Raw genomic sequence first — 27057 nt, forward strand, 5'->3', positions numbered from 1 at the left:
TCTCCGTCTAAGTGCAGTTGTTATGATTAAGGATCCAAATTCAGAGAAAGACGAGGTGCTAATAAGAGATGACATGATATCTTCAACATCTCATTCATACTCTCAATGATCACAGGACTGAACCGAGATTGATCTCACAGCTACTTCTGGTTGTCTGTGCTAGAAATTTGGGGAAGGTGGAGAGAGAGCTCATGCAGAGCTCTATGATGTCATTAGGATATCAGTTAATAGAATAAAATAAAGTACCTAGAAGAGGTTGGAAAAAGAGGGAAGAAAGTCCAGCTCCTCCATTCTGTGGAATCTGGTTTCCGTGCATGAAATCCTCCAATATTTCCATCTATGGCTACACTGTTAAAGCCTGAAGTCATACAAGTGGAAATAAGAAACATTTTATCAGCAAACTGTAATAGCAGCAAATGTGAAAGCCATTAGGCAGCATAATTACATTTCAGCCTTACTGCATATTGAAGCCCAGCTGATTATTGGCAAGCCAGTATTTACACCAGATATTAGCTATTTGCTCATGTATCAGTATAATTTATATTGTATTTATTTATAACAGGGAATAACTGAAAAATTCTAAAGAGTAAAGAAGAGATGGGAGAAACACCCTTCAACCATATTATAAGAGTTGATGCTACACAGTTTGTCCACAAAAGGGCACTCTGCAGCATCCTTTTTGGGAACAGCCATGTTTGGAGACATAAACTTAACATCCAGCTGATCCAAGTACATTCAGGCAAAGCATAAATATAGGGAAATCCGTAAAGGGAAATCCATTTATGTGACTGAATGAATAAGCTAATATACTGGAATATTCTACTGATAAATTATGTTTTTATTTTATTATTGGCCTCATTATGTTGAAAAGTTAAACAAATATCATCATTTCTGGGCCACAGCATGAAGTGGAAATCCATAAATATAATATTTGTGATTAAATTATTTATATATATGTACTTTTTTTTAATGCAGCATAAGGAACAGAAAAGTATGCTTTCCTTTTCCTCGTCTGTTGCCTGCCTCTATTTGTCCCTCAGATGTTGCCCTGTGGTGAGCCTCTTAGTGTTGAGGAATGACTAGAGACCAGTGTGCAGACCTCATGCCTCAATAGGAGACCAATCAAGTGAAGCTAAGCTCATTTGATATCCTGCAGCAAAAGGAGGTTTTCATGCAATGCTCTCTTCTACTTGTTATTTTTAATTACCCTTGACATTCCCTAACATTTGTAGGAAAGCCAATAAGATGTAATATTCTTTATAACTGTTTGGACTTTAGTTCCATGCAGGTGACAAATGTTTGAGAGCAGAGAGAAACTGCAATGCTCAAATTATTTCTGACATTATCTGATGGCGTTTGGGAAAGAAAATCAAATAGTGGCTTTAATGGCTGGATAATCTAAAGGCAGGCAGGAAAATGTAATTATAGTTACATAAAGTATTTACTGTATACTGCTTACATTGCCTGATATAGACAAATTAGAAGATTTTCATGAACTAGATTAATCCTGCTCTGAGAGAGCACACATATGCCAAAAGCTACTTCTTTCATTTGTGAAACCTCTGAGCACAACATGATCCAGATGTTTCTCTTCTTGACATTACTTGAAAAAAAGTATCTTGTGAGGCTTTAAGATTACTTAAAGGATTTTTTTAAAGGGGGCCTTAAAATAACTACCAAGTTCTCATAGAAGCACTGAAACAAGAGATTCTTGCAATAATCATTCCTCTTGTTCAAAGTGGTCATTAAAACCTCCCTAATCTACGTTCAGTGGCTATTTGGTACAAATGAATGTTCCAACATTAATCTGAAGCTAGTGGATGTTTTACAATTGTTTTGTTTTTTGGGATTTTTTTTATCATATAGCACCAATTTTCCACTCTGACGTTGCTCACATAGGTGTGCAAGACAGATTTGTGCTTCTATTTTGTAAAAATGTAGCTTTGAACCTTCATGGCTCGTCTACAATCACCAGCCGCTCAGCAAAAGGAGCAAGCAAATAATCACACTGCTGATACTGAAATGCTTTTATATAGCTCTCATTAGAAAGCCAAAATGTTTTATCACAGCTGCACAAAAATTCTTTATATATATATTGAAGTTGGGTTTTTTTGTTTTGTTTTTGACATCCCAGCACATCTGCCACTTTTTCCACATAAATAAAAGACTCCAAAGATAAACTCTGCCTATGGACATATGATGAATGTGCATTTATAATGTGAGTGCTTGCCATATAATCATTCCTCGCTCACACTCTAATATTTATAGCATATAACTGAAAAGATCTTAATGCTCTGTTTATGATACAAAGGGAGATAGTTAATCTCATCACAAATCTTCCTCAGCACACTAAGTCCACGGGAACTCAAGAGTCATGACTTCACACTGTTACAATGCATGCTGCTGCTGCCGGACTCAGTTTGATAAGAGGGAACATCCTGGAGCAGATTGCCACATTTGGGCACAGAGAATTGTTTAATAATGTAGATACTTGGAGTACCATACTGTGGTAATGTTGTGTTCCAGCACTTTAGTGTATATATTGAATAAATATTGAATATTCTATAAATGTTTTAGATAAAAGAAATCTTAATATTAGACAAAGATAACATTTACAAAATGCAAAATGTTTTGTTCATTTAGAGAAAAAAGTTATCCAAACCTACCTGGCTCTGTGTGAAAAAAAGCCATTACTTTCTCTCTTCTTTTCAGAATTGTTTTATTTTGACCACACTGGAAGGTTTTCAAGCATAAATGGCCTGTTTAAGGTCCAGCACCATGTTTGACTGTCGGTGTGATGTTCGTTTTATGAAATGCTATTAATTTTATGCACATGTAACTCAAACCTTCCAAAAAGTTCAGCCTCTGTCTCCTCAGTGCACAGACTGTTTTCCAAAGTGTCTTGGGGATCATGAAAATATTGTTTTTTGGCAAATGTGAGTCGAGCCTTTGTGTTCCTTTTGGTCAGCAGAGTTTTCAGCTCTCACCATAAGTTCACTGGCATCCCAAAGAGTTACAATGGCTTTGAAAGTCTTCCCAGACCGATAGATGTGACTGATTTTGCTTCTCAGCTGTTTCTGTCATGATGTGTTGCCTTTAGAGATCTATTAGTTGACTTCATTCTGTCAGACAGGCTCTAACTAAGTAATTTCTTTAGTCAACAGTAACCAAAGTAACGTGAGTGTTGCTAGTGAAATTGAAATGAGTTAATTCACAATTTTGTCTAATATTAAAATTTTATGTTCTGAAACATGTAAGTGTGACAAATATGCAAAAAAAAAAAAGAAGAAGAAGAAGAAGAAAGAAATAAGAAAGGGGGCAAATACTTTTTCCCTGCACTGCACCTGTTAGGTGTGTTTATTTTATTTTATCTGACACTCTGTTAGATTTAGACAACTGACTTTATATCAGTTGTATAATATACAACTGATATAAAGTTGTGCATCTTGTACACGCACTTCATGCGTGTACAAGATGAACCATTTCATCTCTGTTTTCCAGTAATCCTAACAAACTTGATTTTATCCAGAGGCATTGTTAGGACAAAACATCAGTGACCTGAAACTGTCCTCATTTTCAACCCCACTTCCTGGCATGTGGTATTTGTGCTATTTGACTTTGACATAGCAGCTAAGAATAGCTAATACGATTTAAAATGGGGTGGAAAAGGTCTGTAATGGGAATATTTTTTCAGTAGATCCTCCTTTTTACAGATATTCTTGTAATTTATAATTCTTAGGCTCAACAGTTGCCCTTTATATTTTATAAATCAGAGGGTGTAAATCTGATTTATCTGCAAGCAGAGCCTTGATGCTGATTTAATTTATCTGCCTTTGACTAGAAGAGCTTTGGCAGTGATGTTTGGAACAATTTATGACTTAAGCCTGCATAACAGCAACTTAAAATATCAAAAGCCTTGTCTACACTTACACTTCTGGCTTAACTCACATAACTCTTATGAATATCCTGAGGTAAACTGGCAATGCACCAAGAAACACATTTTAACCTTTTTTTGTGTGTGTCTGACTGTGAGCACTTACAGTGTTACAAAACACTTCTTGCTTTTTATAATACCCTCCTCCCCTACACACACACACACACACACAGTCATACACACCCATACAAAATAAATATCTCAACAAAATTAATAATAAGAAGAATATTGACACATTGGGTCAAATGTTGCATAAAAAGGGGAACATGGGCAGTGAAGCAAGACTAATTAGATGGAGTAAAGTGTGCATTAGAGACTAAGCACAAGATTTTGCGTTCTCTAAGGGAGGATTGAGGAGGATTATAAGTGCCTTTATTTACTTATTGGCTAATTTTACCCCAGATGTAGATAGACTAATGTTGGGTGTTGGTTTTTCAATTATTATTTTTTTGTAAACTATTGAGTATATGATTGTTTATCTCATGAACTACAAAAATCCATGCAGTAAATGTGAATCTCAGGGGATTCACATTTCACAACAAAAGTTCAACTAGAAGATGCACTTTTCCTCGGTTCTCGGGAGGATATAGGTGGTAATATACAATACATTTATAGGCGTTTTAAATTTAAAAGGGAAAAAAATGATAAAAGAAAACGAAATATTGTGAAGACGTGTATGACAAACTATCTAGAAAACGTTCCCGAATTTACGAGCTACTATAAATGCACCATAAATGGGCGGAGCCATTGTGGCCCAATAGAAAGCCCCAACCAGAGACACGTTGAACTTTTGCTTTAGTAGACATGTCAGCCCCCAGTGCTTAGAAACAACTGATAATAAACAGTGTAGTTCCTTTGCTAGGCTGAGAACTACAAAATGGTAAGGTTGCTGAAATTAAGTTATCGAAACGAGGTCGTGTCTGTGTTCCTCTGTGTTCAGACCCACGAGTAAGTTTATCTTGTGGGTTCTTCAGTTCGTGGCTTAGCAGCTAGCCAGTAACGCTAAAAGAGTAATTACAATCGTTGTCAGATGATTTCCCCAACCAGCCGCTGACTTTCTGTCGTTTTGTGTGCTATCAGGTCGTTGTTGACTCCGAGACTGCGACTGTTCTTCGTGTCAAAGGTCTGCTGGAGTTCAGATGTCAGCTGGACAGCACAGATGGTGTGTTCAGAAACGTTTTTTCATGATATGTCTAAATGTACACACCCGTAAAGTTAAAACATCCACAGTCGTGGTAAGTGGTTTGCATCCATTCAGCTCGCGCATGAATGTCATGATATTTTGGGGCTTTTAATGATTTCTTGGAAGTGCTGTCTTCCGAGCACAGCACACAGTTTTAAGACTTGTGTGCACATGTTTATTTGGGTTTTTTTTTTCTACTAAACACAGAGTCAAACTCTGTGCGAAGTTCAAATAAATAAATACACTCATTTCATTTTTTTTTTTTTTTTTAATAAATGGAGATTAAGGTTCTAAAATGTATTTTAACTTGACGGGGCTAAAACCTGTTACCTTCTCATTTGTGATCATGATTGATTAATAAATTGTAGTTTCTCTTTGTAGTTGTGAAAGTCAAAGGAGCTCCATGAAAATCTAAGAATGAGAATTACAGATTTACACAAGCTGAGAAGGTCTCATGGAGCCACTTCTAAACAACTGCAGATTCCATAATCATCACTTCAAACAACTGTACATAATTACATGTTATTTACATATGTCGCCACTTTGTCATGGTCTGGTAGAAGACCCAAACTATCACCCTTAGATTAGAGGAAATTGGTTAGGATGCTCAGGAACAACCCAGGAACGACCAAAGCTCAAACTTCCTATGAACTAGAAACTGCTGGAACACTAGCGTCACTGTCCACAATGAAGAGAGTTTCACATCACCTTAGACTGAGAAAGAAGCCCTTGCTCCAAAATCGGTACCTTCAAGCTCAACTGAAGGACTATTGAAAATTTGTGGATTATGCTTAAAATCTGCGTCCATGCCAGGAAACCAACCAGTTTAAATGAACTCTACCAATTCTGCCAAGAAGAGTGGTCAAATATCTAGCCAGAATTATGCCAGAATTTTGTTGTTGGGTACCACGATGGAACTCACTAAGTGACACTTAACCAAATATTAGTGGGGATCTATCTATATATTTGATCCCGTGTGGATTATAGAAATTGCAGCTTTTCTATTCATTTTTCCTGCTATAATTGAGTCAGACTAAATGCTATTTCAAACTTTACCCACATTGCCAGGAATATAATGTCAACATACATGCTTGATGTAATGATGACCTTCTAAGACAAAACCCCCAAACATTACTTTGGATGTCCTCATTTAGAAGATATTTAGTCAACTAAAGTAAAATGTATACATGTGTAGCCGTTTAGTGTACTAGACACAGTAAATTCCATAACAGAGTGGCAGTAACTGGTCAAATGCAAATTCCAGAACTCAAGCCATACAAATCTATTACCCTAACGCTGTAGTAATGTTAAAGAGAAACACTATGTTCTTCTTACAGAGCAGCTGGTGCGAAATGTCATCTCGAGAACGTTTGAGACTCTTCGCTCCCAGGTGAAATCTGAATCCTGTGTTCTGGCAGTGAGCAACAGTCCTGTTATTATATGGCCAAACAAAGATGCTTATGCCACACCTGAAGAAATAACTCCAAGTACACTATGTGAAGATATGCATCAATGGATACAGTAAGTACAGACATTATTACAGTGCATTATTTCTCTCTTGAATAGATTCTTCATCTTATTTTGTAAGAAGAAGGCTGACCGACATGCAAGAATTGAGACAATATCTTTGATTGTGGCTCATGAACAGTGGTCCCTTGTTGCACAGTGAGAGATGTTCAGAGTTGTGGACCACAGATAATTTGGGATGTAATTATTAAAAAAAATGTCTGAAATTTATGGACGACTAACACACAATAAAACTGTTGCTACCAACTAACCAACAGGAATACAGTCTTTAGTGACATATTAATCAGCATCTTTTAGTGGCATGATGGAAAAAAATCTAAAGCAGAATAGATGAAGGTAAAAATAAAAAGCTGAAGTAGAACATTTAGTATCGGTATCTTGAACTACCAGATACCTTCAGAGTAGACTCTATCCCTGAGCTGCAGCCACCCACAGCAAATTTCAGATATTACGTAAAATTTCAGACATCTGTGGTCATGTAATACATTTTATGCACTCCATACTACGAACTTTATAGGAATAAATGCATTCATGTGTTTGACACTTTGATTTGTGCTCATCTGTTTTAGTCTCTGTTTTGTTTTATAGTTTTAAATGTGTGTTTGCGTGTTTCCCTATATTGTTCTGGACCTCTTTTATTGTCATTGTTGTTTCTTTGTATTTTATTGGGCTATATTGAAAAGTGTGTGTGGGGGGGTTGTTTTGTTTTTTATTTCAGGGCAGACGAACAAGAGAGTTCTGGGAAAAAATCATCAAAAAAGAAAAGCAAAAAAAGTTCGGTGGCAGTACGTATCGAATAATCAGCAATATTTTGTGTTCTGTGAATAATATGGAGCCATATTAAAGACTATAATCAGTTTGACAGTGATTTTTTTTAATTATCTGACCAATTTTTGTTTATAAAAGAAAGAAAGGAGAAAATAGCACTGTTTCCTGAGCCCAGTGTGATGCTTTGATCCAGTCTAATCACAATAGTTCATATCACAGTGACAATACATGATAAAAGTGCTGACACAGTAGAGCAGGCTCAGTCCTGCTGCCACAGGCCAGGCATGCTCTGTCAACCTGCTGTTCACTGCAGATGAGACTTGAACCTATGCCACTGGCTAATTGTTCCAGCTCTCATCATAACGTTTTTTATGTCTAGTTGTCTTTATGGTGTTTGCGTTTAACTGTTAATATAAATTCACTCTTATTCCCTTTCAGAGTGTCATAAACCTTTGTCTGATGACGGAGGTGACAAAGCCAGGCCCCCTCTCAGCCCCCATCCTCACCAAAACAGTTCTGAAATCCCACTTTGTGAGTGTGACTCTTCCACTAGACTGTGTTGTCTGCACTGGCCACAGCGATACAATCAAGGAGTATGTCTTTTATACAAAACATCTGGTTTCATACCACTAACCAAAGCTCGTCTCTTACAGTAATATGACTTTTTGTTTTTTTTATTCTGGTATTGCAGTGCCTGCGAGCAGCTAATTGAGGCACTAACTCATCAGTTGTGTGAGATGGAGAAAGTGACTCTTCAGAACATGAAGGGAATGACATTACTTGTTCCTGAACCGGTCCACTTCCTCCTTCCAGAACCAAAAGGACTGGTGACTGTGGTTTATCCAGTAGGAGTGCCTGACAGCCAGCTAGTAGCACAACGTAAGGTTAGTGTCTTAACATGTGCTCAATCATCCATGTAAGGAAATCCCAAGAAGTTGATTCACTTCATCTGGATTTAGAGCTCCGTCCAGATGAGCAGAATCAACTTTTTGGGAAAGTAAACTAAGAACTGCAGACTGAACTTCTATAATCGTAGACATATTAATTTGAGTTCATTCAACTCAAATCCTTTACTTCTCAGCTCTTTCCTCTGACCACTGGCGTGCCCCAGGGATCTGTCCTGGGCCCCCTTCTTTTCATTATCTACCTTCTTCCGCTTGGACACATTTTCCGTAAATACAATATCTATTTTCATTGTTATGCCGATGACACCCAGCTTTATCTGTCCACTAAACCTGATTCTGCTCTTCCCCCATCCTCCCTCACCCTCTGCTTAGCTGAACTAAATTCATGGTTCTCTTCTAATTTTCTCAAACTCAATAGTAATAAATCCAAGCTCCTCTTGGTAGGCACTAAATCAACATTATCCAGAACCAACAGTTTCTCTATTGCTATCGATAACTCACCGGTCTTCTTTCTTCTTGGGTGTCATCCTCAATAGTACTCTATCTTTCAATTCACACATTAATAATATTACTCGGTCTGCATATTTTCAATTGCGCAACATTAATTGTATCTGTCCTTTTCTCACCCCACATGCCACTGCCATTCTTGTCCACAGCCTTGTTACTTCCCGGATTGATTATTGTAATTCACTTCTGTTTGGTCTTACTCAAAAATCCACCCACAAGCTCCAACGCGTCCAGAACTCTGCTGCCCGTATCATCACCAGGACCCCTTCTGCCCACCACATCACTCATGTCCTGCAGCAGCTTCATTGGCTCCCGGTCAAATATCGCATCAATTTCAAAATACTCTCGTACACATTTAAGGCTATTCATCATCTCTCTCCTCCATATCTCTCTGACCTGGTTAAGATCACCGCCCCATCTCGTTGTCTCAGATCTTCTTTTTCCCTTTCACTCTCCGTCCCTTCCCCCCGTCTTGCAACCATGGGGAGCAGGGCTTTCAGCTGCTCTGCTCCACAACTATGGAATTCCCTACCTCCTGATTTAAGAAACATCTCTTCCTTCTCTCTCTTTAAGTCCAAACTCAAAACCCACTTGTACAAAATAGCTTATCCCACATAACCTTTCCACTCTCCTATTTTATTTGTTTATGTCTTATGCTTTTATGTTTCTGTAAACTTCTTGCTTTTATGTTGCTTTTATTCTACTGTGTACAGCGACCTTGAATGTTTTGAAAGGCGCTTTCAAATAAAATGTATTATTATTATTATTATTATTATTATTATTATTAATGAGTTCAACTTGTGCTTTCTTGTTTAAAGAAAGGGGGAAAAAAAATGAATGACCTTTCCTTGAAACTTTATTTTGTCTGAATAGGAGCTGCATGAGCAGTTTGAGCTACCAGATGACATGCCTTACTTCAGAAGAGCCAATGCTTACCACTTTCCCAATGAGCCCTACAAAGATGGTTATCTCCGAAACCCTCATCTGGCTCTCACGCACCCTACCCTAGATAATGGAAAGGTATATCTAATTACTTATTTTAAATCCTTAACAGTATTCTGCTCTTTTGCAGAAATAGATGAACACGGCAGGAATTTTCTTTCTTTTCTCAAGGTGTACTTGGTCCAGGGGATCTACAGCTATCACCACTACATGCAGGACCGTGTAGATGACAACGGCTGGGGCTGTGCTTATCGCTCCCTGCAGACTATCTGCTCGTGGTTCCAGCAGCAGGGTTACGTAGAGCGGCCTGTGCCCACTCACAAGGAGATCCAGCAGGTAGTTGCCCTATAAAATATGATCCGAGTACAAGATATGTCCACATTTCCTCTTTTTTTTTTTTTTTTTTTACAATGTTATCAGACATGTCCAAGCTGCCTGGTTCTCTGCTTTCCAGGCTTTAGTGGATGTTGGAGACAAGCAGGCATCCTTCGTCGGGTCACGTCAGTGGATTGGATCCATTGAGGTTCAGGCTGTTCTGAGTCATTTGCTTGGGCTCACTTCCAAGATCCTGTTTGTGAGGTGGGATTGAATTTCTTGTGAATGATTATGTGTTTGTGGATGATTTTAATATATCTGACAACTAATCTGCCTTCTCTGTAGTCAGGGAGCTGAGCTGGCATCCAAAGGCCGAGAACTGGCCAACCACTTCCTCACTGAAGGAACTCCAGTCATGATTGGTGAGCTCACTTTCAAACTGTTATAGTTACATTAATTTTATGACCTCGCAGAAACTTTGTATTCTTGATATTTTTTTATGATAAGCCTTATTTTTATAATTCATTATCCAAATATAGAAAAATTACCTCACCGCAAAAACCCGAAGAGAAGCAGAAGCCCACTATCATTCCCAGGATTTTTCTGTTTGTTTTGTTTTAATTGGCAGCTTATTGATTTTGGATTTGGTAAAGAAGGGAGTTCATTATATTCAAAATCAGAATCAATAAACTTCATTTCCATTACAAAGTAGTGGAAATTTGTCATGAATTTTGCTGTCAGTGCAGGACAACATAAAACTCACTATAAACACCACAAATAAACATTAAAACATTTTTTTTTTAAAGTCACATCACCACAAAAACTCGAAGAAAACCAGAGCCTGCTATCATTTCCAGGATTTGTGCGTACAGTCGACATCTTAAGAATTTTACTAATTGGCCCAAAAATATGAATTGTACTCTATTGATTATGGATTTGGAAAAGGAGGGAGCTGACTATTTTCAGAAGCCTGTACTGTTGATAGCTAACATAGACAAAGGTTGTTCAAACTTACATTGCTGTTTGCTCTGTGTTGCAGGAGGAGGCGTTTTAGCTCACACTATCCTGGGTGTGGCTTGGAGTGAGATCACAGGGCAGATCCGCTACCTCATCCTAGATCCTCATTACACTGGAGCTGAGGACTTGCAGGTTATCACAGACAAGGTAACGGAAAAGCATTCACACCGCCAGCAATTCTCAGTCTGAAAAGCAGGTTCCCACACACTGTGCTGATCTTGGTGTGGCTGTTATATTTCCAGGGCTGGTGTGGCTGGAAAGGACCTGACTTTTGGGATCAAACTGCGTATTATAATTTGTGTCTGCCTCAGAGGCCGAAGGTCATCTGAGCTCCCTCAGCCTTCCAGATGGATCTCGTTTCAGTGAATCATGTTCAGAAATATGGAGGAGCACTCTAACTCGCCTTCTTTATGAACACGTGTCAACTTTTGCAAACTGAAGTAAAATGTGTTATTATGCAAAAGGCTTTGGTTTGGTTGAGTCCTGCATAAATGATTAACTTGCAGCTACAGTTGGAAGTAATGTTTGTACTGAAATAAGAAAATAGTTGTTTACTGTGCTTTCATTGTTTGACATGGTTTAATATAACAAAGGCTCATCAATTATATCAATTATGCTCAGTTATATATGTTGATCTTACTTCATTTCAAACAGTTAAACAGTTTTCTCATTGCCTTTTGTTCCTGGTGGACATATGAACCTACCATGAAAGATGGAGTCCTTGCTAAAATGCCATAAAGGGCAATGCACTCATTGGTCACTTTATTAGGTATACCTGTTTAACCGCTTGTTAATACAAATATCTAATCAGCAAGTTGCATAGCAACAACTCAATGTATTTAGGCAAGTAGACATGGACAGGATGACCTGTTTAAGTTCAAACTGAGCATCAGCATGGGGAGGAAAGGTGATTAAAGTGATTTTATGCCATTATTGTTAGTGCCAGACAAGTTGGTCCTTCACAATCATCTATAGAGTTTACGGAGAACGGTCTGGAAAAAGAGAAATTATCCAGTGAGTGGCAGTTCTCAGAGTGAAAGTATGTTGCTGATGCCAGAAGAGAATGATCAAACTGCTTTAAGTTGACAACCAAGATATGCAGAAGAGCATCTTTTATGTGTTGAACTTTGAAACAGGTGGATTGCAGCAGCAGAAGACCACACTGGGTGCCACTTTTGTCAATTAAGAACAGGAAACTACAATTCGTGCAGGCTCACCAAAATTGGAAAAAAGAAGTTTGAAGAGTTTGATGTCTGCTGCAACATCTGGATGGTAGGGTCAGAATTTGGTGTAAATAGCATGAAATCATGGCTCCATCCTGCCTTATGTCAATAGTTCAGGCGGATGGTGGTGTAATGGTGTGGGGAGCTTTGCTGCTGACCATGTCCATCCTTTTATTACCTCAGTGTAACCTTCTGATCAATACTTCCAGGATATGAACCAAAATCTCTCAGGAATGTTGCCAGCACCTTGTTGAATCTGTGCCACTATATTACTATTTATATGATAAATAATTCGTTGGTGTAGTCCTATATAAGACAACTAAAGAACAAACCTTACATCACATTGTACGGATATGTATTCTGTATTCATTTGGAAACAAGTTACAGTTGAAACAGAAAGAAATTAACTCTGTTTTTAATGAATAAAATACATTTCACTGAAACTAACCCTCAGTTTGTAGGATATGCAGGTATTCGTTTCTTGGGTTTAAAAAAAATGGTTAATGAAAAAGTTATTTGTGGAAAATGCTCCTTCTTCGTAACTGAAGTTCCAATATTAGCCAGGTGTCACAGTCAAATGGGTGGTTTTCTTTCAAAGAAAACAGAGATTTATTAACTTTTTTTCATCTTTTTCATACTAAATTTGCAGTTACTTATGCCTTCATTGTCTGAGTATGGGACAAATAAAGAACCCCCCCCCCCCCCTATTCAATCCTCATTTCTACCCATCCTGCATTGGCATGTAAATTATATGACAGTGACCAGTCACAGGTTTATACAACAGATTCCCCCGAGTGCTATTGTCCCAGGACATCGGCATTTCATTAGTGTGTGTCACTTCTTGGTCTAATTATGTTATTAAGAGTAAAACCATGACAAATTGTGATTTCAGGGGACGCGCCTCCAGATAATCCTCTTCTTGGTAATGGAGATGCACTAGGAGGAGCAGTTACTGTGGCATAATGGTTCCCCAGGAGAAACTTAATGACCTCCCATCTGTTTGTCTCCAGTATCTGTTTCTTGACATATTTCTTAAGTAGGTTAGAAATTTGTGCACAAAGATAAAAACACACAACACAGGGCAACTCTCTTTTTGTTTGTTTGTTTTCTGCATAAAACAGTAAGTTGGGTGGCCAGATTGCAGGAAGTAAAGTAAATTTTATTGTCTATAAAGAACAAAACTTATAACCTCAAGAAAAAAGGTGAAAAATATAAAACATGGAGAGGCATCATTGTATTAAGTCATATTTTAGTAAGTAGACACGCGTAAACAAATACAAGGGGCAGGAAAAGTAACAAAAGATAAATAAAGGATAGGAATCAGAATAAAGGTGATTCAAATTCAAGTACATACATATTATATGTCATATACTCTGTTATCCCAGTGTAGCAGTTGCATCAATTTTGTCTTGTTAATGCGCATGTTTTCTATCACTCAAAATCATGAGAAAGAAATAATACAATATAAATTAAGTTTACCTAATATTACTCAATAAGAAACCATTTTGTAAACTGTATGTTAACTGAATTTTATCCCAAATACCTTCAAATATAACACAAAGAGTTATTGTTAGATTCAGTACCAAAAAATAAATGTAGTTTTGATCAGTTTAACTTACTTTGATTGAAATAATCGGATTTAGCAAATCAGCGGCTGAATTTTCGCTGTTATTGTTTTTATAAAATAAATCAAACTCTGATAACCCTCATAGCGATAAAATGCTGGAGTGGACTGCTTCTCTTAACTAGTGCAGAGATCTCCTAGGGCGACCGTTGCCAGGAAGTGACGTCGCGTAGTTACCAGGCACCGTGTTACTCCAGCTTCAGCCTGCTAACGCTAAATTTGTTTTTATTGCAGGTTTGCTCTGTATTTATTCAGATTCCTGACATTCTTTCTTAAGAAGAAACTTAATTCTAACGTGAAAACGGTCCATCGTGCCTTCTTTCGTTGGGTAAGAGAAATAAGATATTCTTGGAGCTTAAGTTAGCTAAACTAAACGAATTGGATAAGTTAGCTATGTTACTATTAACGTTAGTTAACTGCCAGGCTTAACGTGTGTTGTTTATGGGTTAAACACATGTGAAAGCATTATACCCACCACATTTTATTGCATACATTTTTATATTATTGTAGTAATGGAGATTGAAAGTGTAGGTAAACAGATAACCAATAGTGTTAGTGTTTTGGAGCTTGCTACACACTGATGGATAGATTACACAACAGTTTGCTGTTATGCCACTTTAAGCTAAATGAAACCCGGTCTTTGCGCTGAGGAAAAGTGTTGAAGAGGCCACTCTAGGGGGACCAACAAGCGAAATTTGGGGCAAAGATTTTATTTATATGTGACAAAGCTTGCTAAAGCTACACGATAGTATAAGATGTACTATCTAACCTCAACAAAAACACACACACACACACAAACTATGCAGATGTCCCGTTACTGTATCTGACACAAAGGATTACACATCATGGGCCTGAATATCTTGGTAATTTGGGGCTTTTAATTAATTTTTGTGGACTGTTCTTTTTCCAGGGTAGAATGATTGTACAGCTACATCTTTAATTACTTTAGTATTGGGTCCATAAGTTTGAATTTAATTTGGATTCTCTAATCCACACATCGTCAGTATACATGTAGTCTCACGTGTATACATGCACCCCTACTAATATTTGGTTAAATGTCCCTTAGCAAGTTGCACCTGGAGCACACATCTTTGGTAGTCATCAGCAACTTTCTGGCATAATTCTGGGTGTGTATTTGACCACTCTTCTTGGCAGAGTTAGTAGAGTTCATTCAAACCGGTTGGTTTCCTTCATCAGACCACAGCTTTTAAGCAGGGTCCACAAATTTTGAATTGGAAAGCCAATAATGAAGCTTAGTGTTAGCCTGCTTCATCCATTCCAAAGCCAGTGTGTGCTCATCTTGCTGGAACACCCAGTTGGTTCAAGTTTGAACCCTCTAGCTGCTGATTTGAGGTGAAGTTGAAGAATTTGGAGGTAGTCCTCTGTCTTTATTATTCCACCCACTTTGTGTAGTGTGCCAGTACTACTGGCAGCACAACAGCCCCAGAGCATCATGCTAATACCACAGTACTTGACAGGTACTACAGTTTGAAAGCCTCGCCTTCATGCTACCAAACATTCCTCTTGTCATTGTAGCCAGATAGCTCAGTGTTTGTCTCGTCTGACCATAAAATTCTTCTCCAGAAGGCATTTATTTTATCCCTGTGGGCAGCTGCAAATAATAGTTGAACTTGAAGGTTTTGATGTTGTAACAGGGGCATCTTTTTTCATTGGCGCCCTCTCAGTCGAATAGAATAGAATAGAATAATCCTTTAATTGTCCCAAAAGGGGAAATTTGGTACATGGTGATGTAAAACTCTCTTCACTGTAGACTGTGGCACTGGTGGTCGAACAGTTTCCAGTTCATGGCAGGCTTGAGCCTGATCATACAGTTGATGATCATACAGCAGTTTTAAGTGATGATCTTCAGTTCTTTAGAAATGCATTCAAGTTCTGTAACTTGTGCATATCAACATTTCTCCATCGTGTGTTTTCACTGAGTTCACTGGACTATCCTATTGTTCTTGTTCTTGTTTTCATGGATTTATGCAGTGTTACCCGTTTTATATTGCAAAAAAACTTTAAAAATGTTATTTTGTATTTCAATATGGATCCTTGTTTGCACATGTCTGTTTAAACCATGCTTCTTGTAAGGATGTTTGTAAGCTAGAACCACATAAAATGTGGAACATTGTCTCGATATGTGAGACGGTGGACAAAAGATAAAAATGCTGTGCAATCCAACATAAAGAGGGACACCTGGCCAATCATTTCAGTCTTTGAAAGCAGTCACTCTAGCAGGTTTTGCTAAGTTGTTAGCTGTTATGTTAAATAAATGGGTTAAAAAATTACTACTTAGGTATCTCACATTACATCATTACAGGTGTGCAGAGGGGAAATTGCCATGTTCAACCCCAGTGAACTGGAAGGTGAAGTGGATCACTCGTTTTTCGACAGCGATTGTGCTGAAAGCAGCACAGATGCACAACATAAGGTGGAGAAAGGTTTGAAAGCTGAGAAGAAGATCTCAAAAGCACATGATAAGTTACATGCAAAACACAGAGAGAATTATCGTGGCGATCTGTCATCAAGGACTGATCAGACAAGAAAACATCTAAAGCAAGCGGAGACCTGTAATAGGAGCAGTAGAGCAGTAGTTTCCACTACATCAGATAAAGTCAGCAATGAAAGCAGTGATAGTGAAGATTGCGTCAATTTAGAACCTAAAAGGTCCAGTAGAACATTCATGGCTTTACTGGCTGAAGCCAAAGAGGTAGATAATACAGATGTTTACATTCAGAGTCCAAAAGAGACCAAAGGAGAAGCATTACCATTCAGTGCCAGCTCTAAAAGGAGAAATAAACAATCTCCTAAAAAAGTAATTAGAAATTTGCACAACCAAAGTCCTTCAGCTCCTCCAAGCAGGTCTGAGAGTCCTTCTCTTTCATCGACTGAGACCAGCACAGATGCAGACTCTGAGGGCTCCTATAGCAGTAGCAGTCACAAGAGCAGCTTAGAGTCCCCTGCCCTCCCGAAACCAAGTGCAACTTCTTCTTCATGTCCAGGAATAAGAAGGACCAGAGTAGGCTCAGCAAGGCCTCGTGATTTTCCTGTTCTCCACACGGCAGACTCAGATGATTCAGTGACAGATGTGACCCCACTCTCCTCACCTGACACCAGTCCTCTTCAGTCACTGGACTTGAATGTCACAGAGGTCGAAGAAGAAAGTCATAAAGAGGAGCAGCCGCGGGAGAGTGTGCCCTCCAGTGGTCTTAGAAACATACAAGATGACGACTCAGATCAGGATGTGGATGAGTGTGAGTATGGTTGAGCTTTACGTTATAATAGTTGTATTTCTAAGCCCACATGGAGTTATGCCCTAGGCCTCTTTTCACAGTAGTCATTTTGACATGTCGTAGAAGCGTAAATAGATGTTTAATTGGTTAAAGGTATTATGGGAACATTTCCTTTATTACGCCACACTCATTCCAGTGAGACAGCATGCATTACTATGGACAAGACCATAATTAACCTACAAACACAGTTCAGAATAGCAGTTATGAAAAAGGTCCATTGATGTGGTGAAAATGACATGAAAATTTGTTACACTTAAAATTGCAGTCTAACTATAAAAAACACTTCAGCCCCAAACCTGACAAATAGGAATTGTTGCATAAACATGCATTTCATTAAAGATTTTAGCTGGTAAGTGTAGTGTAAGCTTTATATGAGCTTCTCTCTCTCTCTAAAACAGAAGTTTATTTCTCCTCCTGAGTTCAGTAAATCAGCTTTTTTCCCCAAAGTAATTGTAACGTGTATGAAAACAGTTGTCCACACAAAGATTTGTGAGTTTTAGTTGAATTCTGCTTCACATAAAAATCTTTCTCAAGGTTTTCTCTTTTAGTTTCAACATACTGCTGTTTTTCAAAATGTAGCTCAGAAGGCGTTTGCACAGAGTGTGCTTAATATTATAGAGCAAGCTCTTTTGAACACTGATGAAGAAATAAAGTGCACAAAAAGATTCCACTTCACTTATTTGTGACTTTTCAAAATGTACATGATGGAGGTTGCAGAAATGTAGCTCAAGAATATGGCTCTTCAAAAATTCAGTTTTTCATATCAAAGAACCCAAACTTATATAAGCAGCAGAAGTAAGTACAATTTTATTTATATAGAGAAATTCACAACAAAAATGCTAAAACCTAAAAAACAAAGACTCAAAAACAAGTTGGAAAAAGATGCGTTTTTAGCTGTTTGCAGAGGATATTCTGTTGTACTGATGTTTGACCTGAGCATCAGTACAACAGAACATTTTCCACCACTAGCACAAAATGTGAAACTCAAATGATGATACAACTGTTTGTTTTTCCTTTCAGGCTCTCTCAATTTAGAAAGTCAGCTTGGAAGAAAACTGGTCTTCCACTATCCTGGAGGGAGAAACAGGAAAAACTACTCCTTCAGCAATGACGAGGTTCGGCGCATTGATTTAGAGAATCAGCGACTACTTCGCGAGCTGTCTCGCCTCTCTCCGGGTCCCAGATCGGGAAGCGCACCAGTGAAGAAAAGCCATGGGGCAAGTAACTCTCCTCGAATTCGCCTCACTCACAGTGCAGTGAACAGGCAACGAGAACAGCAACGGATTGAGCAGGAGAACCTGGTAAGTTTCACTTCTTGGGTCAAAACTCAACCCTTGATTTGCTTAATTTTTTTGATAATAGGCGGTCTTAATAGCAAGAGAAACATTTGTGATAAACTGGGTAAGACATTAATTTGCTTATGTGTCTTTGTCTTTTGCAAACAACAGAAGAGTTTCACCAGGCGTACAACTCTTCACCCACTAATGTATTGAATTGGATGATCCCCCCAACTAATTCTAGTATGTAATGTTGGGGAAAAAATTACTCCTGTGTCCTTGCAGTATACATATAATCTGTAGAAAGAAATTTCATGTTTTTTTTTCTTCAACAAATTTTTAGAAAGGATAAGAAAATGTATTTTCTTTTGTTATTTTGCTATTTATTCAGCATTTGTATTAGCCCGTTTTTCAAATATCTCAAAATGCTTATGGTTGAAAGCAACTTTCTTCAATATGGTTTTGAGGAGAAAGACTGTAAAGAACAACACCCCTAATAGAAGTTCTCAAAACTAAGAAAGATAATTATTAACATGAGTGGATATCAAAAAGAGCAGAGAGATTTAATGTTGCTGTGGACAGGCTTGTCACTCTGTGAGAGATCGTGTAGGTTAATAATATGTAAATCACCCAAAAGTTAAGATGTAAGTCAGAAAAGTCCCAAACAGAAATCTTAGGACTGGTTTTGAGGTAATAATACATTTGAATTCATAATTCAAATGTAATTATATTTCTTTTCTTGTTGAATCTAAATGTCTATAGGTGTGAAATTAATAGAATAAAAATGACTTTCAGTTTGCTAGATAGAGTCAGAGTGGCATTATTTTTTGTTAGGGGACGTCTAAATAAGTCTTTTTGGGTTTCTACTCTAAAACCAATCTTTTCTTACTGTATTTTAAATTCTTAAAGAGACTGTAAATACAACATGTAACTATAGAAGTTGACTTTTTCCACTAGACTTGTTACTCAAGTTGGCAACTTCCTTGAAAACCAGCCTACATGTTACTGTATTACATCCTAGTTTTTAATTATTTACTCTTTTTTTAAAATGTTTTTTTTACGTTGCCTTTAGTAAACTATTGAAGAAACATAAAGAAAACATTTTATGAAAAAAATGAAGTTTCCTCATAAATACTTTAAGTAGAAAACAGAATAGAGAGAATAAAGAATAGAGATATTTTGATTTGAGTTTAGCGTCAGTCCAAGAGTGCCACCTCTGCAAACGTACATGGAAAGACTTGGACAGATGGCAGCAGGTGGCAGCCAGCAGCAGTGCCGCAGACTGACATTTGACAGAGTTCAGTCTCTGCAGCTTTAGTCTCTCATCCCATATACTGACTTATCTTGGCAACATTTTTTATGTCTACATGCAGCACAGGTTCAAAAGAGGAGATGGGGAAGTAAAGACATATTAATTAATGGTAGCCAGCCAAGGCACTGGTGTTACTAAGTGAAAACCTGACTTCTTTTTTACTCATGTGTTCCTGTAATAATGATTAGATATTTTAAATTGATCCCTACTGTTGCTGCTATGAGCCAGAATGTTTCTATGGTTTTAAGGACAGACTGTCCTCTCTCTTGAGCCCATCTCTCTGCGTCAGGAGTGCTTTTCGCCTTCTCTATTCTTAGAGATTAGTAATTGAATCTGCCCGTGTGATCAGTGTATACACCCCACACATCACACATGTAAGACACCTCTGGCAATCACAAGTAGTACCACTTCTGTGTATTTCAAGTCCTCATTTACCCTCTACAGTTAGTATTCTTTCAAAGAAATTATATACAATAATAATAATAATAATAATAATAATAATAATAATAATAATAATAATAATAATAATAATAATAGTACAATGGGTACATTTTCATTGAAGATGTCTCCTGTAATGCAAACATTAAAAATATAGTAGGTGGTAATTCTGGCTGTATTTAGAAGCCTGCAGTGCCTTTTCATCCCCTCTGGAAGACTTTTGATCTTCAGCACGAAGGTCTGGTGATGCTTGAGCTTTTTCCTCATCACACTGCTTCATATGGAGCTTTTGTTCACTGAGAGATTACAGCAGACCCTGCGTGTGGGAGTGCATGCGTGACATTTAGCCACTTGTCTACACTGATTTGCCTCATGCTGTTTTGTTGGGGTTGCTGTGTACCTTTTGCAAAGTCCTGGTGCACAGCAGTTGGTAAATTGTTGACTGGTAATTTTGACTTATTTAATAAAATAGTGACTTATTCTTAAGAGGTAGATTGTTTTAAAATACAGTTTAGTGTATGTGCTGTTTTTTTTTATGTATTCATTCTAGCCAAGAGCAAGAATGAATATAATCAAACCAGTCAAATCAAATAATAAAAAAGTAATATTAAAAAAATTATTTAAAAAAAAAAACCTCTTACCATATATTTCTTTTGCACGGTGTTCATTTCAGGTTGTTTTATCTATATCTACTGTAACTGTGCTGCGTAGTTTAGCTCGAGTGTCACCCCGGTTTCATCTAAAGTGGACATACAGCACTTAAACTGTTTGACCACCTAAAAACAAAGAACACAAATATTTTAGAAATCTGTCGAAAACCTGTTTAAAACTTAAAATTGCTGAATTCACTGAATTAATGTTTAATACGGAAATTTGAAACAGCAGACTAGACTTCTCAAAGAAGTCTGAAATGAATCAAGCCTAATATTCAACTTTTTCTGCTGAGTATTGCAAAAAAAACCAAACAAACGGTAATTTAGCTTGTTAATCAAAAAATAATCATGTGCTCATGTACTGTTGTTTCAGCTTTTTTGTAAAATGGTAAATTTAAAAGTTCATGAAAAATAATTATTATATTTTAGACTTAAAAATGTTATTTTAATTAAAGAGCTTGCACACCAGCTTGATGTTGATTTAACCATTACCTAAACATAAAAAAAGTATTTTTGCCAATACAGTAGTTAATTTCAGGCAGCTTTGGCATAACCCTAACATTGGGTGGTGGTCTAATACTTTTGTTAAGCACTTCAAAGAAACAATCTCACTGACTTAATGTTTTTTTTAAAAAAAAACCAAACAAACAAAAACCTTCACAAGCTGATTACACTAAACATCAGTGGGCCTGATGGGACGTATATTTGGCATCATTGGTCTATATCACATACAATATTACAAACTGTGTGTATTTTTTTCTGTCAGTACCTTAGGTCCAGTACCTAATTAAATGTAGTTACCTCCCGCAGTGGTAGGGGAACAGTTTACTTTTACAGTATTTTTGGAGTATTAATGAGGTAAGAATCTTTCTATTCCTCTCAGGCTTTCCTGAAGAGGCTGGAGTCTGTGAAGCCCACACCTGGCCTGAGGCGCTCAGAGCAACTGGCAGACTATCAGCGCCAAGCCGGATACTTGGGAGGTTCTTCATTTCCCATCTGCAGGTCCACCACAAAGAAAGATCGATCTAGCAGCAGGACTACCTCCGGTTGGTGTCTTACATCTTTGGCTGTTTTCCAACAATTTTAATTTTAAGTTCTTTGGTTTAGATAACAGATATGTACCTTCTAGTACATGCTATATCCTCCTCCAGTTACAGTTTATCATACTGCACTTAAAGCACAGCTACAGAATATTAATAATAAACAATAAATTTGCATGCAGACCTCAGTGTTTTTGTTCAACGAGCACACCACCTGCAGGAGTGTGTGTGGGGAGAAGAATTTTGGAGAAGCCTGCTGTTATTTGCTTGTGTTGCTTTAATTAAGGTAGAAAAAGGCATTAGCATGTGGTACGCACTCTTGTCAAACTGACGGCTGCAAATTTATCTCCAGATGGTTGCAAAGACTGGATTAAAGAGAACGAGAAGACTGTAAGAAGCAGCTCTTAACACTGCTATGAAATGAATTTCATGGCTCAGTAACTGACAAACTGTTTCTCCTCTTAACACCTTTTTGTCTTTTTAATGTTTGTGTTTCATTGTTGCTTCCTGGTGTTAAAATAACATTTGAAATAATTAACCAGATTCCAACTGTCATAAAACACATGTGTGTATGTGTTTGCCTGATTGTTTTTAATAAAAATTTCAAATATGTACATATTTTCTTAGCAGTGTATTAATGATTTTTAAAGTTGTGTTATTTTCTGATTAAACTGTAATGATAAGCCTGTAATCAGAGAGCATGTTTCTGTTATCCAGCAGGTCCCAGGTCAGTCAACTCCAGGGCATCACTCCCCTCCACTGACTCCAGCAGCAGACCTTCACCCAGATCAAAAAAAACAGGTGCAGCCCGGGCAGCATGGTGCTGAGAGCGCTGCTTAACATTTAATCTGCTAAAATCTGGTTTCTGTTATCCATATTCAGTTGATATCTTTGCATCGCTAAATATTAAAAAAGGAACAAAGCTCAAAGGTTCTTGTCACGTAAATGTGTTCAGCATACTTTCATCTGGCTTAATCAACTCTTCAGTGATTTTCGTGTAACCATGCTTATCCATTATAAACATTTTCTTTGAATCTGAAATATGGTATGTGTGGCTTCCACAGCAGTGTCGCAGTACCGAAGTTAGCTGCGCAAGCAGAAGATATTGTTTTGTTGAAGGTATAAATGTACAAATTATTGTTTATTATGACTGAATTTCAGTTCCTATAAATGTAACCTTTTTTTTTTTTACATTGCTTGATTAAATAGGATACACAAAAAATTGTGTTTTTAAGTTATTTAAAGGTTTACTTGTTTATATTTATTCTGTTTCCTGTTAACTAAAGCTGTTAGTGTGCTGTTTTGCATCTTTAAAGATGCAAGTTTTGTTCAAAACATTCTTGCCGGAAGATGCATTTATTAGCTTTTATCATGGAAGAGAATTGATGGGACAGCAGAAAAAAATGGGTGTAAATAATAAATCGAAAAGTTGCACTTTGCTGCTTCACTTCTGAAGCATTGTGTATGTTGGCTTGGTGTCCGTGTGGGGTGTTAAACAGAAAATCTCATTTGAAAACCAACAAGACTGACAACAGTGCATTCATCAAAAAGACTGGACTGTTAGAATAATATGTTTTTATTCTTAATAAAATAATTTATGAGGATCAGAGTGGTCACAGCATAACACATGGGTCTCCTCAACTTGCTTCACAAACTTACTAACATGGGAAGCATGACCTGAAGTGACATCATCATGTGCGTCATCACAAAATCTCCACCTGCTTGACTTTTACTGAACGACTGCCTGTTGGCATGTCCTAGATGGGATATATACACTTTTGGTTCACCCACCCTCCTTACCTGGGCTGTCATACTGTAGACGCCCACACTGTAAATTCACCAAGCTGTTATCACTGTATCACCAGAAATAAGACTTAAACAAAGTAAAGGGTTTCCTTGGGGATTGGTTGAAAGTTTAGTATGCCAACTTCTTGAACTCATCGTAAAGCACCAGCACAAAGGCACCACCCATGCCTCTGATCACATTAGACCAGGCACCTTTGAAGAAGGCTTTTGGTCCCTCGTCCTTGATGATCTTCTTCCAGCAGTCGATTGTGCCCTTGTACATGATGTCAGCTTTGGAAATAAAAAGAGAAGAAGAAGAAAACGGACATGAATAATGTTGCATAATGCTCTCACATGAATGCTTAATAACTGTGCAATAACTGGGCCAAACGAATCTAACATGGTTTCACCTCCTTTGCGTCCAGACTGCATCATCATACGACGTCTGACTGTATCGAAGGGGTATGAGATGAGACCAGCTACAGCAGTGACGGTTTGGGCGATCATCCAGCTGACGATGATGTGCGTGTTCTTGGGATCTGGCAGCATACCTATAAGAAGCACAAGTTAAGTCACCCACGTGTAAAATGCACATGTACACTGTTAATACATTCTAGTGTCACAGCTGTGCGCACCTTTAGCCGTGTCGAAGCATCCAAAGTAGGCCGCTCTGTAGATAATAATACCCTGCACTGACACGTTGAATCCGAGGTAAAGACCCTTGAGCCCATCGGTTTTGAAGATCTTGGCAATACAGTTTCCAAGACCAGTGAACTCTCTCTCTGCTGTGCCCTTGCCGATGTCTGCAGCCAGCCTCGTTCTGGCGAAGTCGAGAGGATACACGAAACAGAGCGAAGTCGCACCAGCGGCACCACCAGATGCCAGGTTGCCAGCGAAGTAACGCCAGAATTGTTTTTTTTGATCCACGCCACCGAGGAAGATCTTCTTGTACTTGTCTTTGAAGGCGAAGTTGAGGGCTTGGGTTGGGAAGTAACGGATGACATTGGCCAGGTTGCCTCTCCAGAAAGAAATGAAGCCCTGTTCCTTGGGGATTCTAACCACACAGTCAATGATTCCCTTGTACTGTGTTTCTACTGTGATCTGCTTGCTGGCATGCTGGACCTGCAAACAAAGCATGAAAGTTCTGTATTGGACACACGTGTGCCATAGTTCCATGTAAATGTAAACCTTGACACGACAGGGACCATTTTTTCTAAATAGTATGCAATATCTGAGCAAAATTTTAATTTTAAATACATAATTTTGGTATTTACATAATCTTAGACTACTATGTTTAATATTCTCCGGACAGACATCATGTAGTTGTAGGCCCAGCAGAGGCACACTCCTGTCATTTGAGACCTCACTGTGTATTAGATTACACACTTCAAGTTAAATTTAGCAGTCCACTTTCACTGATTATTGCAGCGGTCATCTGTAATAATAAAGGATTAATTAACTTAATAAAAGCACAAACAGCATGATGAACTAGCTACTTATGGTCGTTTTACTGCAACGCTTATTAGGAGGGCTTGCCACCCTTACTGTCACCAGAAGAATTCTGCGTAATTCGGCGCGTAAAACTATTTCCACATCAATCCATGACCTCTCACGTGCCCACTGGCATTACGCACGAGACCAAATGAGTCCAAAGGGCCATTTCTTTCTTGAAAAACAATTCTTGTGTTGCAGTTTGTGTTTGAGTTATCGCAGAAGCCCCACAATTACGCACGCTTTACGCAGACATGCGACCGTGCCAGAGGCAGCAGTTGGTTCAGTCATTTTACCTGCAGCAACAGCTTGACTCTCTCAATGGGAGCGACAGCTGTTTTGGAGATGGCAGCGGCGATGCCACCGGCCAAAAAGTCTTTCATAAAACTAGTCACTGCGTCCGACATGATTGGTTGTTTCTTGTGGAGATCCGAGACTTCTGACTTTTCCAAAGGTGGCCAAGATCCTCAAGGAAACCCTACGCTTCTCCAAGTGGACGAGGCACCCCCATGTGTCTTAATATATGCGGGGCAATTATCGCGAGAATCTTGAGTGATGGATTTGCAGTTTGTCGAACAGATAAACGAGGCCGAATAAATTTCCGAGGTTAAAGTTCAACTCGTGCGCCATGTTTCTGAAGTCAAGAGTCGGCCTACCCGGGGACGTTTAAAGGACACAATGTGTGTAATTTGATAATTATTAAAAGTCAGGTGTCACTAATCCTTATGATGGAGAAGTCCTTTATCTAAAGTCCGACTGGAGAACAGCTTTTGCATTCTGTCTACACACACTTGTGGGGTTTATTGAGTTTCCAGAAAACTGAAAAAAAAACCTGTCTTTAATAGAATAATATTAAGATAACATTTAAATTTCATAGCGTATTAAATGTGTATCATGACTTCAACCCAAGTATGACATTTACTGAAAGCTGTGTACTCTGTAAATCTGTAAACCTCATGGTGTAATTTTTATCCAAAAATGACTCCAGTTGCTAGGGCCTTGGGAAACCTAAAAGAACATAAAATAGATTTCTATCTATCTATCTATCTATCTATCTATCTAAATACAATCTGTTCTAAGACAGGGCAAGTGGATGAAACACATATTTTCTGAAAAAAGAAGATTAAACTAAGGCCTTCCCTTGAATAACAGATACTTCTTAGAGATTTTTGTATCATCACACTGGCAGTTTTGTCGCGTATTCATTTGTGATAAATAGTCATTTCAAACATGTCACTTGTCCAGCTTTGTTAGTAGGGAGGAGAAGTTATTCGCACTGATGTAGTCTTGCTCCACCTCTATGGCTCCACCTCTATGGCCCCACCTAACCCTAACTCTTTGTGCTTAGGGTAACTCTCTAAGTAATGCGTACCACTTGTCAAAAAGCAAAAATATAGTTTTAGGTCATTTTTTCTTGTTGCATAAGAGATGATATGAACTTACCTGAAACAGGTAAACTGGCCAACCTGGATTTGTTGCACTGAGGGGTTGCCGAGCAAATGTTAACCAACCGGAGTATCATGTTCTCTATAGTGTTCCAAAATTACCCCATTCACATATTTCCCCCAAAGACTTATTTTCTGTTCAATAAGCCAGGGCAATACCAGATTCACTGCACAGAAGTTCAATAACATTAATTTAAACAATTTACAATCTACGCTAGGCCTTTATGACAAGTTCAAGCAAGAAGGACATACAAATTCCGCACAGTGTTCAAACCCAGGACCTTCTTGTTGCGAGGTAACAGTCCTAAACCACTGCACCGACATATATACACCATTGATTGATGAAGCAATTTGTGCACTATTATAATACTTCAG

At 38.1% G+C, this 27057-nt stretch overlaps 3 protein-coding genes across 5 annotated transcripts; 2 read left to right on the plus strand and 1 right to left on the minus strand.

Annotated features, from left to right (window-relative positions):
• The first annotated feature begins 4687 nt into the window (after positions 1-4687).
• Positions 4688-12768, plus strand: ufsp2 (ufm1-specific peptidase 2). Of its 2 annotated transcripts, XM_085163278.1 has the most exons (12): positions 4688-4814; positions 5015-5096; positions 6455-6638; positions 7363-7429; positions 7851-8005; positions 8104-8296; positions 9698-9844; positions 9938-10102; positions 10221-10345; positions 10427-10503; positions 11121-11245; positions 11341-12768. In XM_085163278.1, exons 1-12 carry the CDS (start codon positions 4812-4814, stop codon positions 11425-11427), a joined length of 1410 nt encoding a protein of 469 aa, XP_085019404.1. In that variant the 5' UTR covers positions 4688-4811; the 3' UTR covers positions 11428-12768. The 2 variants fall into 2 exon arrangements, with proteins under 2 accessions (XP_085019404.1, XP_085019405.1); XM_085163279.1 differs by lacking the exon at positions 11341-12768 and having other exon boundaries at positions 10431-10503.
• A 1313-nt stretch (positions 12769-14081) lies between these two features.
• On the plus strand, positions 14082-23915 carry cfap97 (cilia and flagella associated protein 97). 2 transcript variants are annotated; one of them, XM_085163277.1, is made up of 5 exons: positions 14082-14273; positions 16269-17202; positions 18262-18542; positions 21805-21967; positions 22682-23915. In XM_085163277.1, the coding sequence occupies exons 2-5, from the start codon at positions 16290-16292 to the stop codon at positions 22786-22788; spliced, it is 1464 nt and encodes a 487-aa protein (XP_085019403.1). In that variant the 5' UTR covers positions 14082-14273; positions 16269-16289; the 3' UTR covers positions 22789-23915. The 2 variants fall into 2 exon arrangements, with proteins under 2 accessions (XP_085019403.1, XP_085019402.1); XM_085163276.1 differs by having other exon boundaries at positions 14083-14273; positions 22679-23915.
• On the minus strand, positions 23522-25749 carry slc25a4 (solute carrier family 25 member 4). Its single transcript, XM_085163280.1, has 4 exons — positions 25534-25749; positions 24382-24868; positions 24157-24297; positions 23522-24037 (listed from the first exon to the last, which is right to left on the minus strand). Exons 1-4 carry the CDS (start codon positions 25642-25644, stop codon positions 23877-23879), a joined length of 900 nt encoding a protein of 299 aa, XP_085019406.1. The 5' UTR covers positions 25645-25749; the 3' UTR covers positions 23522-23876.
• Between the last annotated feature and the right edge of the window lie 1308 nt (positions 25750-27057).

Source organism: Neolamprologus multifasciatus, chromosome 6 (genome assembly GCF_963576455.1).
Source record: "Neolamprologus multifasciatus chromosome 6, fNeoMul1.2, whole genome shotgun sequence".
Taxonomy (NCBI): Eukaryota; Metazoa; Chordata; class Actinopteri; order Cichliformes; family Cichlidae; genus Neolamprologus; species Neolamprologus multifasciatus.

Bases quoted from the DNA above. Each gene is read 5' to 3' on its own strand.
- ufsp2 (XM_085163278.1), top strand. The intron at 10,103-10,220 runs GTAGTTGCCCTA...TCTGCTTTCCAG, and splicing joins CTCACAAGGAGATCCAGCAG to GCTTTAGTGGATGTTGGAGA. The intron at 11,246-11,340 runs GTAACGGAAAAG...TTATATTTCCAG, and splicing joins TGCAGGTTATCACAGACAAG to GGCTGGTGTGGCTGGAAAGG.
- cfap97 (XM_085163276.1), top strand. From the start codon at position 16,290: ATGTTCAACCCCAGTGAACTGGAAGGTGAAGTGGATCACTCGTTTTTC. The intron at 17,203-18,261 runs GTGAGTATGGTT...TTTTCCTTTCAG, and splicing joins AGATCAGGATGTGGATGAGT to GCTCTCTCAATTTAGAAAGT. The intron at 18,543-21,804 runs GTAAGTTTCACT...TATTCCTCTCAG, and splicing joins GGATTGAGCAGGAGAACCTG to GCTTTCCTGAAGAGGCTGGA.
- slc25a4 (XM_085163280.1), bottom strand. From the start codon at position 25,644: ATGTCGGACGCAGTGACTAGTTTTATGAAAGACTTTTTGGCCGGTGGC. The intron at 24,298-24,381 runs GTGCGCACAGCT...TGCTTCTTATAG, and splicing joins ATGCTTCGACACGGCTAAAG to GTATGCTGCCAGATCCCAAG. The intron at 24,038-24,156 runs GTGAAACCATGT...TTATTTCCAAAG, and splicing joins GCAGTCTGGACGCAAAGGAG to CTGACATCATGTACAAGGGC.